Raw genomic sequence first — 18886 nt, 5'->3', positions numbered from 1 at the left:
GAGTTATTTCTAATTTTAAAATCAATATAATTTAATAGAATATACCTAGCCCAAACGGTAGGGTGCGTAGACTGGTCTATAATATACGTAGTTAGTTGGGCGTCTATAATAAACTACGGTAGAAGGACTTGCAGGACGAGCTGAAGAGGTTGGCTTGGAAGTGGGCTGAAGTACTTTATTCACGGGCTCGTCGATATCGTATTTGATGCGCGAACCGTTCTTAAAGTCTATGTAGTCGTAATCCTCATCGTTATCAGACCCGTTGGCATCTTTTTCCACCGAGGGCTTTCGGGTGGAGCTGGTAGTGGCTTGAGCGAGAAAGTCTGCCAGCACAGCGGGTGAAATTGTGGGGCTAATCGATCCAGGGCCCGGCTGCTGCAAGCCCTGAAGAATACCCTGCAGAAACTGCTCACGTACAATGTTATTTGTCTGCTGAGAACTTGCGGCTTCATCGGACAGCGGCAATTTCATATTTCCATTGCTGGCAGATGTGTCGCCCTGCGGTTTGCGTACTGGAATTTCATCTTGTGGTCTCCTAATCGGGATTCCTGGCAAGGGTGCCCCAATTTGTGGTACGGCACCCGGATACGCCAGCAAATAGAGCAACGGTAAGGCCGTACGGATGTTTTCTGGCCCGGAGTCCTGCGATAAGGCTCCTGATTGAATATTAGTCACGGCGATTAAACAGAGTACGAGCCCGATTGGTTTCATATCGAAACGCGTTTAGCTTACAACTAAAGTTGCCTGGGAAGTGGTTTTGCAGACTTAGCAGATGTCTCGAGTCTGTGATACAGAAATGCTAATCTCTATTCATTAGTTATATTGTGGTTGGAGAAATCGAACGCGTCGCCCTTAGGTTTCTTTCCCCATCCACTTTTGTTTACACATTTCATTAATTAACAATCACTGATTATGCGGGATACATCAGTTTAAAAGATATCACTGCTTTTTTGGATTAGTTTTTTGATTCAATATTTGTTTTGGCAATTAAGCGGTCTGTCCGAATAAGAGCTATGTAGAAGAAACTATTTTTAAATGAACGCCACATTTTAAAAATGCACTAATTCAAGACATAATTCTTCACAATTACTTGATCGTTTTTATTTTCTACCCACAAAGTGGAAGTAAGGATCGTACTGGGTCCTTTCATAAATTGCATTATATGGGATGAAAACAGGAAGACGCTGGCCTACGGATGCGGAAGCTAAAGCAGATGCCGCAGAGCTTGGAATGTAGATCTGTTGGGGACCAACACGGTGCAGCGTAGGGTAGGGACTGATCAACGAACTGGGCACAAAGTAAGACGGCCTAGGTGTAGTGTAGTCTCGTAGGAAATAACTGTCTTGCTGTGTAGGTATAACTGCGGTGGATGTGGTGTCAGTATCTTGAGGAGCCACTGCAGTGGAAGTTGTTGGTGATGCCGTAGTGGTTGGTTGCGTGGCCACTGCTGTGGATGTTGTGTCCGAATCTGTAGGAGCCACTGCAGTAGATGTGGTTTCAGAATCTGTAGGAGCCACTGCAGTGGATGTGGTTTCAGAATCTGTAGGAGCCACTGCTGTGGATGTGGTGTCAGAATCTGTAGGAGCCACTGCCGTTGAAGTAGTAACGGGTCCGGTAGTAGTAGGAATGGCTGTTGAAGTGGTTGGAGCACCCGTGGAAGTGGGAATCGCAGTGGAGGTTGTGGGAGTGGAGCTCGTAGATGATGATGTGTCTGGAGCTGCGGTGGTTGGAGTAGGCGGTGGTGGATCTGGGTAAGGCCCTGGGTTATGCCCTGGATAAGGCCCGTATCCTGGATATCCATAAAGACTATAATACCTAGCGTAATAGTCGTAAGCTGCTAGGGATTGCTGCCACTGAAGATAATTGACGTAGTCATTCAGATAGGCCTCGTAGTCTGCTTTCGAGTGTGTTTTATGACTGGAACCAGGTCGAGGTCCACCTCCTCCCGCATTGAAAGTTGAAAGGATATTTTCCAAACTAAGAATTGGAATCCTAAAGTCACACCAGCCATGGCCAGCAAACAAAACGATTAATGCCATAGTCTTGATTAACATTGCGGATTAGGATTAGACTCAACGCCATGGGGCTTTAAACTGAAGTGACAGAAGCCAAGTCCGAAGAGTTTTATACAGAATCTAGCGGACTTAAAGTGACACCTTGACATTTTTATTGTTTCTCCTAATGGAACTCGAATCAAAGTCCAGGGCATAACTTAATAACCCAACGAACTCTCGTAGCAGAAATGTTCTTGTTATCTAATACGAAACATCACAATATGCTAAACTGATTGACACCAATCGAGAATAAAAGGTTTAAATTTATATATAATAATGTCAACAATAAAGTTGATTGGTTTTATTATTAAATTATGTAGAAATCTATTCGTCCAGTTTATTTTTTAACATACTCATATGTTTTATTTAATTTCCCAAAGTTGAAACTCATGCTTACCTATACCTATTTTTTGAACGAAATTTGATCCGATCATCCAAAGAAATATGGGTTTGATTTAAAAGAAAATGTTTTCAAGGAAAATATATTTATTTATTTCTCGTATAAAGTAATCAGTAAACAATCCTTAGTAATTAGTTCCAGGCTGTTCAGGATATCGAGTAGCGTACTGAAAATATTATGAAGTACAGTGAAAAATTCTTAAGAAAGCACTCTGGTCCTTACCTGCCAATCATCTTCATAGATGGGAACCTTAACAGTTTTAAAATGGGTCAGTAGAGCCTGGTTAGACTTTAGATTTCTCACGAAGACGCGACGTGGCACCTTTCTTCGCACTACTTTACGATTTGCTTTTGGCATCAGGACTGGATCCACAACCGGCGAATATTGTCCATAGTAACTTGGCTCCTGGATAGAATCGCTGAAGGCTCTGCCTACAATGGTAGTGTACTGGGGAGTCGGCTGCCGTGGTGGTAATCGAAAGAGGTTGCGCAGAATGCTTCGCCATCCGAAAAAGTTCTGGTTGGAGGATACGGAGAAACTGCTGTTTCCCGTCCAATTAATGGTTTGGATGCCCTCGTTACTTTCGATTGCCGAAAAATTGTTAAACTTAAAAACGTCACGCTGCCAAGGAAAGAATCCAGATTGCTGACCTATAAGATTTCCATCCGACAGAACTAAAGGATAACCTTGAATAGTATAAACTTTCACTTGACTTGCGATCAAGTTGGCCTGAAGGATCAGGACCATGCCGATTGTAGCCACCAACATAGCGACAAGATACACGAAAGATGTTTAATTCCAGAGTTCAGAGTTCCAGAATTCAGACTAAAGTGTCTAAGCCAGTGTGAGGACCTTTTATAATCAGAACCAGAGGCCTTATCTTAATTCTGATTAATGGATCAATGTTTTCCGGTGTGTTCTAGCTTTGGGACGACAATTAATTATCAATTGGATCAGATTTGCTAGTTCTTGGTAGCGGTTGTCAAAGAATATAATCGGATTGTTTTTTTTTTTAAAATGGTAAAACAGAGTTCTGTAGAGATCTGTAAGATTCTTAAGCTGTGATTACTAAATGTATAAAGTTAAGTCATTTTGTAATTTGAAAAGTAAAAAATGGGACATTTAATAGTGGGAGATTTTTTTTCTTCTTTCTAATTATATAAATTGTTTAAATATTACTAAATATTCTTTTGATTTACAAGAAAACGTTCTGTTTCACAAATTCATGATACCTTTTAAAAAATAGAGTATATCTACTAAAAACTTTCTTTAGGCCTAATATGTAGTTAAATTTTGGCTCTCATAAAAGTATTTTGTTGATTTAACAAAGACATTCTAATTACTTTATAATATCCAAAATAATACTATAAAATTTCAGGAGCATAACTTGAAAAGAAAATACAAAATTTCTTAATTAACGTCCTAAGAGAATATTTTTGACGACATTTGTTGCTTAGTGATAATCATACTTAACCGCTGCTCCGCAATAAAGAAAAGAAACTGGACGGGCCTTTTGAGCCATAAAAGTACAAAAACAACAAGTGACCGTTAAAGCAAGTTAGACCAAGCTGCTGGCTATAATCGGTGACGCCGATCTAGGCAAATAAAGCAAAAGCTTGTAACTGGTTGGGTGTGTTCTGAGCTGATTTTAATAGCCGAATAAATAGAATAAATTTGCATGCATTCTGTGGGGCAAGCTGTCTGACTAGCCATTTCTTTGGTCGGATCTTTTCAAAATAATTTTGCAAAGTAGGTTAATGTTCAGTGGATCAATGGGATCGTTACTGTTTTTGCCAATAACTCTGACTGTCTTCTTCTGGCAATTTGGACAAGTATAAAAGCACAGGTGATGCGATCTGTCAATCAGTTTCAAGTGAGCCCTATTCTGCCATGAGCACCAAATTGGTTCTCTGCCTATGCCTGGCACTCTTCGGAGCCCTAGCCACGGCCCGTCCTGATGTGGATACCGTCGATCCAACTGCCGAGCTGGAGAACAGCCAGGAGCAGGAGCTGAACAGCGTGGAGGACAGTGACGCCCAGGCAGATCCTTCGACCTGGCGCAAGCTATTGGGCGATGGCAGCACCGGAAACCTGGTGATCACGTTCCCCTCGACCACCACCACCACCAAGAAGCCCAAGACCACCAAGCGTCCCTACCACCCCTATCCACCCAAGTACCCGTCGTACCAGTATTCGCCGTATCCATACCCATACTTTTACCCCGGGGGATACTATCCTCCACCACCCCCGTATCCCTATCCCTGGACTCCAGGTCACGGAGGTCCTGGCGGACCGGGAGGACATCCTCCTAAACACACCACCACCACCACCACTACCACGACCACCACCACACGGAAGCCGACTCATCACCCTGGACACCCCGGAGGTGGACACCCTGAACACCCAGGACACCCTGGACATGGTAACCACCCGTACCCACCTCCATATCCTCCTCCGTACCCCTTTCCGTACCCACCACCTCCTCCACCACCACCAAGCGACGACTCTGGGGAGAGCTCCGGGGAGACCACCACTCCCAGCAAGTGCAAAAACATCCTAGGCTTGGGATGGCTTTGCGCCAACTAAAGCTCATAACTTATTTTATTTAATTGTAATTTATTTATTTCCCAAATAAAAAAATGACACATTACTTTTTATTATTTTGCTCCTATAAAAAAAACTTGGTCTTAACTTGGCCAACAAGGATTTTAATTCAGTCAACTTTCCATAACTTTTCTAAAAATTATCCGATCGCCGAATGTTATACCTTCCCGATCTTAGATTTGCCAGTACTTTGATTCTTCATCAAAAACTGGCCACCTAAAATCTGACCCGATTTTCGAAAATTTTCAAAGGGGTAATATCATGATTTTGGCCAAAAATGGACCCAAAATTGTATTTCCCGATTTTCATGATATTTTAACGCAGATCGACCGCAAAAAGTACCCTGATTTGTGAATGGTATTCCTTTTCTGAATACGATACGAAATGGCCTAAATATTGGCTAAAAGGTGCCTCAAAATATCGCAAACTCCGTATATTCGTTTGTGATGTGGCTGAATAATCGCCAGTAATATTGAACAAACCCATACTTGGAATAAAGAGCCGCCACAGGTGCCTTGGGACTCGGTTCTAATTGACGGTGACAGGCTCATTAACACGATTGTCACAACCAGAAACGTTGTAACCAAATGTGGGCTTTTGTTTGGTTTACATTTCAAGTTTTTTTGACAAATTCAAATTCGGTTTAGCTTTGAATCGAATGGGCTCCAAATTCTAACAACGAGTGTGATCCGAAGGTGGTCGAACAGCGAGGAGCTCATTATAAAGATAAAGTTCGAACAATAGAGTTGATGTCTGTCATGTAATATCCCAGATTGTTTATCGGGACTCGGATTGTTGGCAGACTTTCTGGCGACACTAATTAAATGTCCGCTCGCCATTACTAAATCAAAACAATTCCAAAACAGGACAAACAAGAGCCGAAGATGCAGATACACAAAGGCCAGACCAGTTAACTATTTTATCCTTCGGCCCACTCAACAAAACTCGGATAGGATACGCGCCGCGTTCGTGTTCCGAAAATCGTAAATTTCGGATGTTGTTAAAAAAGTTTTTGGCAGCGGCATAAATCTGCGGCCAACAACAGGACAACAAAGTCAGTTCACTAACGAGCCAAAATCGTTGACTGGAAATCCTTGAGTAGAGAAATAATGCCTATAAATATGCTCAAGAAATTGTCTGTGCCTGTGCCTGGGCTTGGGCCCTTTGTGGAAATCAATTGAGTCAAAGGCACAACTTTTTGCCAACCATCCGAAGGTCAACAGCGCAATTTGTTTTGCCAAATATGTGGTGGAGAGTGAATGGATGAATGGCCTGAAACGGGAGGACCTAGGTGGGCCACAATTATGAGTACTTGCGATGGCCCGAAGGCATCATATCTATCAGAGAAAATCGGAGGCGAACTGATTGTTTAAACAAAGGCTTAATTACGCATTGCTATCGGGAAAGTGGGTAATTACTAGCAGATTACCAGGTTATTTATGAAATATGCAGAGCACAAATAATATAGTATAAAACACGTACCCCGGACTCCATAAATATGCCAATCGGCTTAGCCAGCTGGCCATAAACTATACATTTGCCGGGGCCAGCATTGTTCAAATGTAAATATCCTTGCCTGTGACCCCCTGCTGGCGGCAGCATCTTGGCCAAAAGCAATTCAATCCTGAGTTAGAGCCTGGCAACCGGCGGAAGTACTTGAAGTGGCGGAAATAAAAATGAAGTTAGCCATATCAGTTGGACTTACTTAGTCAACATTTTTATGGTATTTCGCATTGTTAAGGCAACTTTTAGGCCAAAAACGAACATGAAAATGAAAAGTCAGCAAGCGCTTTTTATGTGCTTAGAGACTGTTATTAAAAATTTGATCTTCCTGGAAGCCCCGACATTAAACGCACTTCTCTACCAAGGCACTTGCCAAACAAATCGGTTCGGTAGGGAATTCTCTCAAAAAAAAGGAAGAAGAAATAAAACAAATTAAGAGCACCAGACAAATGAAAAGAATTCAACTTGATTCGTTTGTGTGCTTTTTTGGTGCAGCAATTTGTTGAACAAATTTTAAAACATCGCTGTATGTTGAAGGATATGAGTGAGTGTGTGTGTGTGGGTATTTCAAATATAATTTGCACTCAACAAATAAATCGCCCGACTCTCCTTCAGCCAACCCTCGTCTACACTTGGCCATTGTTCACGACAATAGACGTCTGCGTATGGCTTTTCACTTTAATTGTGTGAAATTATTTTGAAAAAGTGTTTCGCTTTTCATTTGGTCCACTTCTCCATTTTCCTCTCCAGCATTTTGTTTCTTTTTTTTTTTATTTCTGGATGCTTTTCCTACCATTTTCCGTTTTTGTTAACGATTCGTTTAGCACAAGGCCATATTTATTTGAATGGCAGCCTTTTAATGTCGATTTTTATTGGGCGCTTTATTCGCACAAATTGCCTAGACAAATGAGACAGATAAAAACAATTTACGGATACCTACGAAGTATATATTTTTCACAAATATTAAACGCATTGCGTTTGATGAAGAGCGCTTTTTAAGTTCTTGGCAAATAAATATTTTTTAAGCCTCCGTCAGATAGCCATCGAAGTTTTAATTAAGGTGAACATTAATTAACATTCCCATTCCCCGAACCAATCATCTCTATTCCAGACAGACTCATCTGCTTGGTTTCGGCCATCCTTGTAGGCCATTACGTCTATTTTCGGTGGCCACATTTACGTCAGAAGTGATTGTAATGAGTTTTTCATATTCCTCCCAAGGCGTAAGCCCCGCCACTGCTCTGTCAATTTGAAAACGACTTCGTCTTCCTTTGCCCGACTGTCTATCGGAGTGTCAGTCCAGAACACACTTGCCTGTCAGGGAGAACCAAAAAAAATAACGAAATAAATGTAGTCCTGCCAGTTGCTGTCGAAGTAATCAAAATGTGACTGGAGAAATCAAAGCATCTAGAATAAACAGAGAATTAAATATCAGCGGGATATTGCCTCAACAATGGAAGGCCAAATTTAAAGGCCGCTTTGCCATTTAATTCCTATTAGATTTTCCTTTTTATCCGGGCTCATGCAACGCATTTAGCGAAGACAAGCGAGCAGTTTAGAGAACAAGGCACGTTGGGTTCTGTTTTTTTGGTCCAGAGCCCCGGAGCATCCACCAGCATCCAACAAAAACAAAAGTCGTCTACGGCAAAGGCGCCAAAGCGAAAGACACCCGACCACCTACACAACCACACACACGCGAAGGAACACTCCAAGGTCCTTGGTACCTCGCGGTTCATCCACTTTCACTTTCACCCGTGGTCTTCTGCTGCTTTATCTTTTTTTTTTTTAATTTCTTTAAGAGCTAAGCAGAAATGGCGAAATAAGCATAATTTCAGACGCCATAAAAACAAAGGCAAGAAAAAAATAAATTCACACAATTTGAAAAACGCAAACACTCAACACGCGGCCACCCTGGCCAGGATCCAGCTGCTTAGCTCGACCGTTTAGACTCCAACCACTCATACTTTTGAGTACAGAGAGAGAAAATGTTGTAGAAAATTTAAAATCATTTGATTTGAAGAAATAAGAAAGAATCTGCTATAAATAATGAAAGGTAAGAGGTGATTTGAGACATAAACTAACAATCTTCAAACAACTAACAAGTTTCTCCCAGTGTATTTTGTGCTCCTGCAGCTGTTTAATGGCCTCCCCTCACAACGTCCAAGTGTGTGTGTGTGGTTGATGGCCAGCATTCTTTTCTGGTCTTCTAGTGTTGGAGGAGAATGAATTAAAAAAATGTTTACGACTCGACCGCTTGATTTTCAGCACATTGGTAAAATAGCCGAGGCCAAGGGAACTGAAGAACTGAAAAACTGGAAAAAAACAACATCGCGTTGGAGACCATAACCAAAAGAATGTGCAAAAGCACACCTCCCATTAAGAGCCCCCCGTCTTGGCCATCAAACCATTGCAATAGCCAGCCATTACTGGGCCAAAACCAATCCCAACCAGAGCGAGTGTGTAAGTGTTTGTGGTGACGGTTTTTTGGGTTACGTTGAAAATGTGGCCGAGGGGAAATCGCCAAGAGAAATTTATTGCGTTTCGACTATTTTACTTTCAATTTAAACAGGTTTTGCACAGGGATAAAAATAAGACATGTCCTTAAAGGATCTACAGTTTTAAAAGTAAATAGTATTTTATACTTTATAGGTAACTATTTTATCAAACTCCCATTATATAAACCCAAAAGAGGGCAATCGAAAGTCAGTTTTGGCCATCTTGATCTTTTTCTTCGCTTCAACTTTTTTCAGCCTCAAACTTTTAATTATTTCATGGCAGAATCAAGAGCCCTCGCTGGTCGAATGGTCAGCATGTGCGGTAAATGAGGCTAAAATATCTGGCTAGGAAAACAATTCAATAATTGGCAATCAGAGGCAGAGATAGAGAATAGGAAACCGCGAGCCAAGGATGGCAAAGGAATAAGCCCGAAAATTAATATTGAGTAACTTCGATGGCTGCCACGCGAACTCGATAAACAGGCTAATTAGTTTCTGCTCTTTGGCAATGAGATTGTAATTAGTGGTTGACTGAGCTACAGCCCAAACGCGACTCGGTGAGGCCAAAATGAATAAATTGTTGCAGTGGCAATTGCAGACGCAGTACCAGTGCCCGTGGCGATGGCAATGGCAATAGCAATGGCTGCATTCTGAGGTAAGGATGCTTAACAAAAGTACCCGCAACCAATTAACGGTCACATAAACCCCCACACCCTACTGCCCCCCACAAAATGGCTGCCGTGTTGCAATTGCAGTTTAATTGAGCGAATGGCTGCCACATGTCCCGGACACGGAATAAAAGGGGGAGGGCCTGTGAGGCGGCCATGGGCCAGCCAACAAAATGAGACAAAATGTTTCAGAAGCGTAAGCACCTCGATAAATTCCACACGCCGCCCTCCGGCATTTGACAAATTATTAGCGAGTTTTTGGGAGTCGAGCGTGCGGCTTTTGGCTTTGGATAAATTTATGCAGCAGTGTGGCAGAGTCACAGGTACTGACTGGGATTCGGGAGTCTATTAAATCAGTTGCGGAAACGAACTGAACGAATTATTTATGGGACGCATTTAGCCGGTGATAAAATATGATAAATGCTCGAGAAGATGCCAAGATCCTAGGGCCGGTGCAACATCTAGGCCCCATTATCTGCCGCCTCTCAGCTACCTGCCACATGCATAATTTAAGACAAATTGACTATAAATCAAGCCGCTGAACATTTTCGGCTGGCTTTGCCACCTTCAACCAAAAAAAGCGAAAAACAAAAGAGGCCAATACCAGAATCGACATCAGACCGAAAGCAAGCTGTTTCACCTGGACACAGGTGCCGCAACAGTGCCAGTTACGACACCAATATACATACCCCCCCTGGAATGACAATGGGAGAGCTGGAGCATGGGGCTGTACCACATGCCACGTTTTGATGCCACAAAACAAGCGACGGCAACGAGCAAACCAAACATTTATTTTTAAATGTTTTTATAATTGCTTTGTCCCATGCGAGTCCTGGAACAGACAGGAAGCGTGGAACTATCCTAAAGTCTAAAATTAAATAAAAACTTTATCTCAGTAAGTGATTTTTATCAGAATCGAATTCATTCATGGGATAACGTGTAAAGTAACCACATTTTTTTTTAAATATTAAAAGCTTCCTATTTATTTACTCTGTAAACTATTTATGTCATCCCTTTACATCTCTTTTCATTTCAATTTTATCTAAAATTTATTGCCTCTGCAATATTTATATTTATTTTTGTGTAACTTGATGGCCCATTGTGGATTTCTAAGCACTGGACAGCGTGTTCATACAATATTTGTTTGTTTTTTGAATGTAATTGGCTGAAACATATAAATCTGCTAAAAAATATATACATATACAATGCAAGAGGAAAAAATGATTTTTCAAAAAGCGGAGCACGTGCTTGTCAGCTCGTCCCCCAGGTCCTCCACGTGGGGCATGCCCCGAGCTGTCCTCCGCACGCTATTAATCACCTGGCAACCCGGAAAACGCTGCCCTGAAATTCAATTTCCCAGCCGAGCAGGATCGCACATTCCCACCCACGTCTTTTTATACCTTTATGGTTAAAATTCTTAAATAACTTATAAAATAACTCATAAACTATTCATATTTGTACGACCCTTCACAAGGTTATTGATTTAATCTTATTATTTTATTTGTTCACACAAAATTATGAACAATAAATGGAAGATTTTAGTGCGATAGTTTTGATAGCAGTCGAGCCAAGGGCCTTCGAGATGGAAAACAGTTTACCTCGTTAACCTTTCAGCGTCCGCAGAATGCTAAAGCCGCTAAATATGAGCGAAGTTCCTCTAGCTCTTGAGTGGCTGAAGCACCTTTTAGACAGCACCCTGGCACTTAATTTTGCGCACTTTTTAGCAGTTGCCATGCCGGGGTCGGGCCAAAAGCGATGCCAAACCTAGCAAGCCGGGCCAAGATGCTGGCGCGTCAGTCAAAGTGCAAGTGGCACTTGTTGCCACTCCAACTGTGCGGGCTCAAAACGGAAGCACAGAGGCTTTCAGTGAATACAGTCAGAAAAAAGCTACGAAGTAGGTTTTTCTAAAATTTTAAATAAGAAATAATAAAAGTTGAATATGTATAGAAGTATCCATTAATTTTAATCTATTCTTCTCAGTAGTTGGCCCTAATATTTGGATATATTTTGAAGTATTTATTTTTTATGCAGATAATATGATTACTGCTTCCTTAAAGCTTTTCATTTTTCTGCGACGTCTCTGGAAATCCAACCCTAATTGCATCTACCTTTCATGGCACGGCTTTTATTTTTTCATTTAGTGATAGGAGAAGAAACCAAAACGTATTTTCAGGCATCCCTTAGGTAGATCCTGGCTCGCAAACACATAGAGAAAGAGGAACTGCCTGAAACAAACAACTCAAGAGTGGCAGCAATTATTTGCCAAAAAAAAAATATGCTGGATAACTTGTGTGAATTTTTTACGACTCTTCAAGGACAACTAGAAGAGTCCGGTTACTCTAGAAATTAAAAATTGGGTCTGATATATGGCATTCCAAAGAAACTATAAATTCGAATGTATTTAACTAGAATTTCCAATAGCCGCAAACCCCATGACAATTTGGTTTTGTCCTTGAGTCCTTGCACACATCGATGAAGGACATCAAGTGGCCCGCAGTTCATAGGCCCTCAAATTGTCGTTCGTTCCTGCATTGTATGCAAGGATACGGCCATGCAGCCATCTGTGGTTGGGAGAGTGTGTGTGAAAGGCTCTTCCCAGGGGAAATTTATGTAAATAAAATAACAAATAAAATTTGCAATTTTACAGTCATGTGCGGAATATTGGAGACTTCACTGGTCTCTTTCCCTCAACCATTCATTCATTCGATCAGTTGATTTCGTTACGTTTCACTGGAAACTGTGCACTGCCCAACCATGTCCCTTTGCGCCCCTGTATCCCTTTTGTATCCTTTTCCCTCTGTGTGTCTCAATTGGTTTGTTTGCATTAAAGAAAGCGCGGAATATCTTATTCCAAGGACACTGAAGGAAAGTGCACTGGAAGATAATATGAACTAGATCCTGATGTCTATTATGTTATAGACAGAGATACAAGGGGTTATTTAAAAGCCAATATAAAAAAACCACCTTTAAATCAATAGTTATTTTTTGTTATAGATATATTTTTCTGTGTATTACTCTACAGACTACCATCCAATCACTTGACAATATTGTTCTATGTGTAAAAGGAATTGTATCTGGAAATCGCCGTCTAGACGGTGACCTTAGAATCGTTGAACAATAGTTATGCAATCAATTTGATGGCCCGAAGAACAAACTTTAATTGCTTCGAGGCAGGAAAAAGTTTTTTAATCATGATTTTGCGCATTTTACAGATGTGCGAGTCGGAACAATTTTAGACAAAACAAGCAACCACCCACACGCTACCACATACTAACACACATCAGGATGTGTGTGTAGATATGAGCCAAGGACCAAAGGATTTTTCACACTCAACTAGATATGTAATAAGCAAAAGCTTCAGACTTTTCCTGCGTCGAAATGGATTAGAAACAACTTTGTCTGCGCCAGAAAGTATGCAAAATTATTGAAATTGAGCATTCAATTTATTTGCAAATAGCTTCCCATATATATTCATCCAAACGAACAGCTTTTGCCTTGTTTTCCGTTTTCAGGATTTCGTTTTTTTTTTTACCACACACATACACATGCTTGGGCGAAGGGAAAAGTTTAAGGATAACTGAAATGTACGCACGAAGGCGCCAACATCTATTAAGCTTCAATGGAGAATATAATACATTATACATATCAAATACATATACTCATATATTTGTGCCTTGGTGCGTAGTAGGTGGTGTGTAGTGTGTGTGTGTGTGCGCGCGCGGGCAGCACAATCAATAATTATTTCCATATCATTAGATGCCAGATCGCAATATGAAATGCAAGAGCAAAATGTATGGGGGAAAACAAAAAGTCGTAGATTCCGCTCCTATATTGGATTATGAATCACCCAGAGCCAGAGGGGAGTAGCCCCCTTAAAAAGTTGAAATTCCTATTTTTCTTCTATTCGGTTCCGCCAGCTGTTTCTACTTTCCGGCTAAATAAGCTAAAACAATCGCTGGTATTTGTTGGCCTAAAATTGTTTATATTAATTTAAGGGAAACGCTTGACTGACGTCGTCGATGCGTGGGTTGGATTGTTTTTCTCTGGAGGATCCTAGGCTTTCGTGCCCCACATGTGTGCACAGCATCAAAGTTGAAAATTTAAATGAACCAGCTAAATTAAGTTCATTTCCAATTAAGGCAAATGCAGCAAGAAAACTCATAAATACGAAAGAAAAACAAAATATAATGAAGTTTTGATACGACAAGTAAGGTACTTCGTAGTCAGATTAGAAAATATATTGTTTACTTTTAATGTTTTTGCTTCAGAGAAAAATTAAAAATAAAATATAAAAAAATTGCCAGTCAAGAAATGATATACTTAAATACTTAAAAAAGTAATATACTCCCAATCTCAGAAAACACCGTTTAAAATAACAAAAAGCCATAAAAATAAGAGGAGAAAACTCAAGGCAACCGCCTGCGAGAAAAACAACCTTCAAAAAGGTGAAAATTTTCATTTCGGGTGAGTGTGTGAGTGTTGGTCTTTTGAGGCGACCCAGCAGTACCAATCGCCCCGGAATCACCCTGGATTCACCCTGGATCCGCCCGGATCACCCCGGAATCCAACCGGAAAGCTAGAACAAGCGGCCCGGAATTTTGTACTGAAATTTTTGAAAATGTCCTCTCGGCCCGGAATTCGATTTCAGGCATGAATCAGCCTTGAATCCGCCCGGATTTCGAATCCGGATTCCGGCGTGAAAATTGTCTCGAAATCGCCCCTGATTCAGACCTGAATTTCAGAGCGGAATCGAGCCCGAAAAGAAAGCATGATTCCGCGGTGAAAATCGTGGCTAAATCAGGTCGCATTCATGACCCAAAATTAAAGAAAAAAATTTCCCCTTACATTCTTCTAATTTGATAATCATTATTTTTTATGAATTCCTTAAAAATTGCTGTTAATTTATGTTGTAAACTAAATTAATATGTTAAATAACATTACATTATTAATATTGAATACTATATTTAATAATTACTCACCCTGGGATTCGAACCTTAGTGCTTTTGTATACTGGACCGACATGCACGCCTCTAAGCTATCAAGGAATCGCGCGTACTTTGTGACTGACTATAATATACCTCTACAAATTTGCATGTTTAAAACAATCTCAATTATTAAGAATCCCCATTTAAAAAAAATATTGAATATAACAGTTTATTTTGAGACTGCGATATTAAAAAAAAAATTAAAGTAAACAAAAATCAACTCATAATAAAGTCTTTCCCGCTTGAAATCGAACCCACGACCTTACGATTAACAGGCAGATACCTTAATCATTGAACCATGGGGTGAAAGTTTTCCGGGCCAAATATTTACAATGACTAGAAAATATTAGTGATTAATAACTAATATCGAATATGCATAATTTCGAACTCTAGCAGCAGCAGAGGGCCGGCAGAATTAGTTCGCCTACTGTGTTTTGACGTCCGAAGAGCAAACCTTATTGAATTGTTTTTGTTTTTCGATCGAAATTTGACATTCGGGCCGGAAAAGTCGGGGCCAGGAATTTCAGTACTGCTGGGGACACATGACACACAAATACTGGCAAAAACACATATGTCGGCACATTAAAGCTGATTTTTCAGCTGATTAAAATTGAATGGCCAATGGCAAGGAGACACACAAAAAATAACAAGCCAGGTGGCTGGAATTTCATGGCGAAACCAACGTGGCGTATACGTAATGTGATACATTATTCAATGCAACAGCTTGCCAAGGAAACAAGGCCTTGGACAAATTGCAATTAGAACAATAGAGGCGAAACACTCACTCGGGGCACAACAATTCAATAATTAATAAACGAGCCCTTTGCTGCTTGGGGGAGTGTCCTTTGACCCCGATTAATCAAGTTTGATTTATGAAGGAGCTGTAAGGTGCAGCAACCCGGGCCACTCACCCAATCACATTTAATTGGGCCAGGCCAAGAGAGCCATTCGTTCCACGGCGGACGAAAACGGCAAAAAACGGCAACAGCAATTGCACTCTGCTCTCTGGGACGATTAAGGATCATTGGCAGCAGGAGCAGAGGCAGCAGGCACCAGGCAGCAGGCAGCAAGCAGCAGACAGCAGGATACGAGGCAAAGGTAAAAGAATAATTGTATGTATAAATAATTGATGGCAATAAACGGAACGAAGTGAAGTGCCTGGCGAAACAGAGGACTACCGCAAATGAGCGCCATCGAGTGTCGATGTGGCAATTGTTTCGCATTTGCCTTAATGCCCCTCCCAAAGCGGGGTGGTGCCTATTGAAAGGATAAGCCAAATGGGCATCTCTTTAGTAAGAGGTCCTGGTCAAATAGTTTCTCCCAGTGAGTTCTCACTTTGCTGATTTCGCAGAGCATTGATATCTGTTTGTTGTAATTGACAACATCGTTTGCAGCTCGTATACGCAATCATTTATGCATGTGCAGCTTTTCTGCTGTAATTACATTGTAAATTTACGGCTACAAGACATTCAGGGGGAATGTCCACAGACAGAAATGTTAATAGGGATTTTTTAATGCATCAGGACTGAGCACTGCCTGCTTTCCCATATCTCTTTGCAATGAACTCTTGTGACCTATCCACACATATAAGTTTTAAGGAAAGAAGTAACATACACACAACTTATTTCTTTCAGTGCCCTTAGTACTTTAAAAACAAGACAAACAAGAGCAACTTGACTCGCTTGTAAGAAGCTGTTGACGACATGCTTGTAAAACTGTAAACACACACCAGGATAATAACATGCCCCACACGCACACACTCAACCATGCCATGCCACCGCCCGCTGCCATTTTGTGTGCGTGTGCTTGTGGGCGTGGCCGTGTCATTAGAAGCGCTCAATGTCTGTGGCCTGTTTGCTCAGGAGACGCAACACAAACACTTTGATTCAATTTCGCTCAACCAACTCTGAGGCTCTGCGACTGCAACTGTGCCACCGTGGCACAACAAGTTATCACCCAAAATCCCCACCATGACACCCACAAGGCCGCACTCTGGGTCGCGGAAAAGTTTCGGCTGGCACTAATGCAAAATTTAAGAGAGCATAAAATGCCATGCAGCGGCACGCACAAGTTAACAATCATTTAATTTCCACGTTTCAAATAACAATTTCTCTCGACGCCAACTTTTCGACCAGCCTGATAAACTGCTATTGCCGCAACTTCTAATTACAAATGGAAAATAATGGCCACGGGGACCGGTCGAAAATTCAATGGAGATGCCCTCTAGGTGCTAGGTACGAATCTAGTTTTTGCACTTGTTTTTGGTAAAATGATCTTTCTGGAAATTAGATGCGAAAGAAACATTTTCTACATTTTCTTCTTAGATGGAGGTTGTACTTGTTATTATATAATTAAATAACATCGAGAATGAAATATTAAATTACAATAGAGAATGAAATATTCCAATTTTATTCCATATTACATTGCATAAGCCCTTTTAAATGTAAAACATATATAAACTCCAAATGAGTTACTGCAGACAATGATTTTATATACCCTTATGTAAATATACTCTACGTTTTTTGGGCCAGACCCATTACACAACTATATGTACCCCTGAACACTGTTATCCATGTAATTGCATTGAATACTCAGCACTTTATTTACCGGCACACTCCGCCCAGTTCATTATGGGGTTCCGATGCGAATTTCCAGTTGTTGTTCTCCATTTTTGTTTGGTCGATGGTCTGGGAACGCAGTGCATTCATTTCATTTTGATGTGGCCAGAAAGTGGTGGTTCTATGTATATCCCAGTGACTGGATAAATGCTGTCCGGGCATAATGAAATAGGACAACGGACACAGCGCATTTGACGTGGTCTGACAAGCAGCCGAATTTAAGTTGTAATTTTTCTATAATTACATAATGAATTGGTCAGGAACAGGCTAACAATAAACGACTTTTTGATACAATCCAGATGAAATAGGTTTCGGGGCCAATAAATCGTATTTCCATCAATTAGGATGGCATGAAGAGCTGGTATGTGTTTCCTTATTATTATTATTATTTGTATGGTTATGGGGCCATAAGCAGAACATGCTACACATCCGAATGGCGGAGAGATGGTTCATTGGATTGCCTCAACTTTGGCATTGGATATTTGAATTTAGTAACTGATACGCAACTCGAAACAATGGCCGCAAACCCAGAGTCCAGCCACGCAGCCCGGCAGCTCGGCAGTCAGGACCCAAAGGACGAAAAAAAGAAAGCCATTAGGATGGAGGGCAGAATCGCTTCTTGGCAAAATTGCCACAATAAATGCTAAAATGTGATTGTGCTTTAATAGTGACGCTTTCCAGTTTGTCTTTGACTGCCACCAGAGGCGCACATATGTGTGTCTATATGCTATACATTTATGGGAATATGGGGGGCACTAGACAGCACGTGCCAGACCAAGAAAAAAGGTCCTGGCCTGGCCAAAAAAACTTGTCTGAGTTCATTCAGTTTGGCTTGTCACTGACCGAATTGGTGGTGCCTAGAACATAACCTTTCCCCATTTATTTTCTCACCTTAAAGTGTTTGCTTGTCATTGTGTGGGTGGCAAATACTATAAACGTATACGTATACGTATCCGTATTCGTATGCGTATGCAACTTTAATGGACATTCCGTCCGAAGGAATTTAAAGCAGAAGCCTGGCAGCCATTGCCTGACATCCCAGGACAGCTGTCCTTCAGGGTTAGCTCTGACGGGAGAGGGATATGTAGGATACAGACTAGTGACTAACTTTTAATAGGCAAACTACCTTTTTTCTAGTTTCCCTTAAATTAAAAGTAGAAACATGATTATATTTTTTATAATTAGAAAATAAATTAAAGTCTTGAGTATTCTTTCCCTGTAGAGTATCCAACCTCTGTGTTTTTTATCAGCTCCCAGTTATTAAAACTTCTTGCCTCTCCGTATATGAATGTCGGCTGTCAATAACCATTGTGGTGCTCATACATTGCTCTTGTCTGGCAAATTGGTTCAGTGGATTAGTGATGCGAGTGTGTATGTGATTGTGTGTGTATGTGTATGAGTGAGCCTGTCATTGTGTGGCAACACAACTCTGACAGCGGCACAAAATGGCGATACACTCCCGCTCAAACAATCTTGATGGCTTTCTGTATCCCAGTTAAAGGACTCTGCTTTTGCTTTTAAGTGGTAAGCCAGTAAAAAGGAAATAATTGGTCAGGCCA

The 18886-nt window shown here is 41.0% G+C and overlaps 4 protein-coding genes across 4 annotated transcripts; 1 reads left to right on the top strand and 3 right to left on the bottom strand.

Moving 5' to 3' along the window:
• Nucleotides 1–45: 45 nt before the first annotated feature.
• On the bottom strand, nucleotides 46–1073 carry LOC26514055. Its single transcript, XM_014908485.2, has one exon. The coding sequence runs from the start codon at nucleotides 709–711 to the stop codon at nucleotides 46–48; it is 666 nt and encodes a 221-aa protein (XP_014763971.1). The 5' UTR covers nucleotides 712–1073.
• LOC26514443 (cell wall protein DAN4) lies at nucleotides 1065–2054 on the bottom strand. The gene has a single exon (XM_014908531.2). It carries the CDS (start codon nucleotides 2052–2054, stop codon nucleotides 1101–1103), a length of 954 nt encoding a protein of 317 aa, XP_014764017.1. The 3' UTR covers nucleotides 1065–1100.
• A 468-nt stretch (nucleotides 2055–2522) lies between these two features.
• Nucleotides 2523–3305, bottom strand: LOC26513723. The gene is made up of 2 exons (XM_014908445.3): nucleotides 2677–3305; nucleotides 2523–2620 (listed from the first exon to the last, which is right to left on the bottom strand). The coding sequence occupies exons 1-2, from the start codon at nucleotides 3220–3222 to the stop codon at nucleotides 2579–2581; spliced, it is 588 nt and encodes a 195-aa protein (XP_014763931.1). The 5' UTR covers nucleotides 3223–3305; the 3' UTR covers nucleotides 2523–2578.
• Nucleotides 3306–4225: 920 nt separating this feature from the next.
• LOC6495057 (formin-A) lies at nucleotides 4226–5074 on the top strand. Its single transcript, XM_001959120.4, has one exon. It carries the CDS (start codon nucleotides 4345–4347, stop codon nucleotides 5038–5040), a length of 696 nt encoding a protein of 231 aa, XP_001959156.3. The 5' UTR covers nucleotides 4226–4344; the 3' UTR covers nucleotides 5041–5074.
• The last annotated feature ends 13812 nt before the right edge of the window (nucleotides 5075–18886 follow it).

The sequence above is a fragment of the Drosophila ananassae genome, chromosome 3L (assembly GCF_017639315.1).
Source record: "Drosophila ananassae strain 14024-0371.13 chromosome 3L, ASM1763931v2, whole genome shotgun sequence".
Taxonomy (NCBI): Eukaryota; Metazoa; Arthropoda; class Insecta; order Diptera; family Drosophilidae; genus Drosophila; species Drosophila ananassae.
Note: the sequence above shows the minus strand (reverse complement) of the source record. Positions and strands in the feature narration are given on the sequence as shown.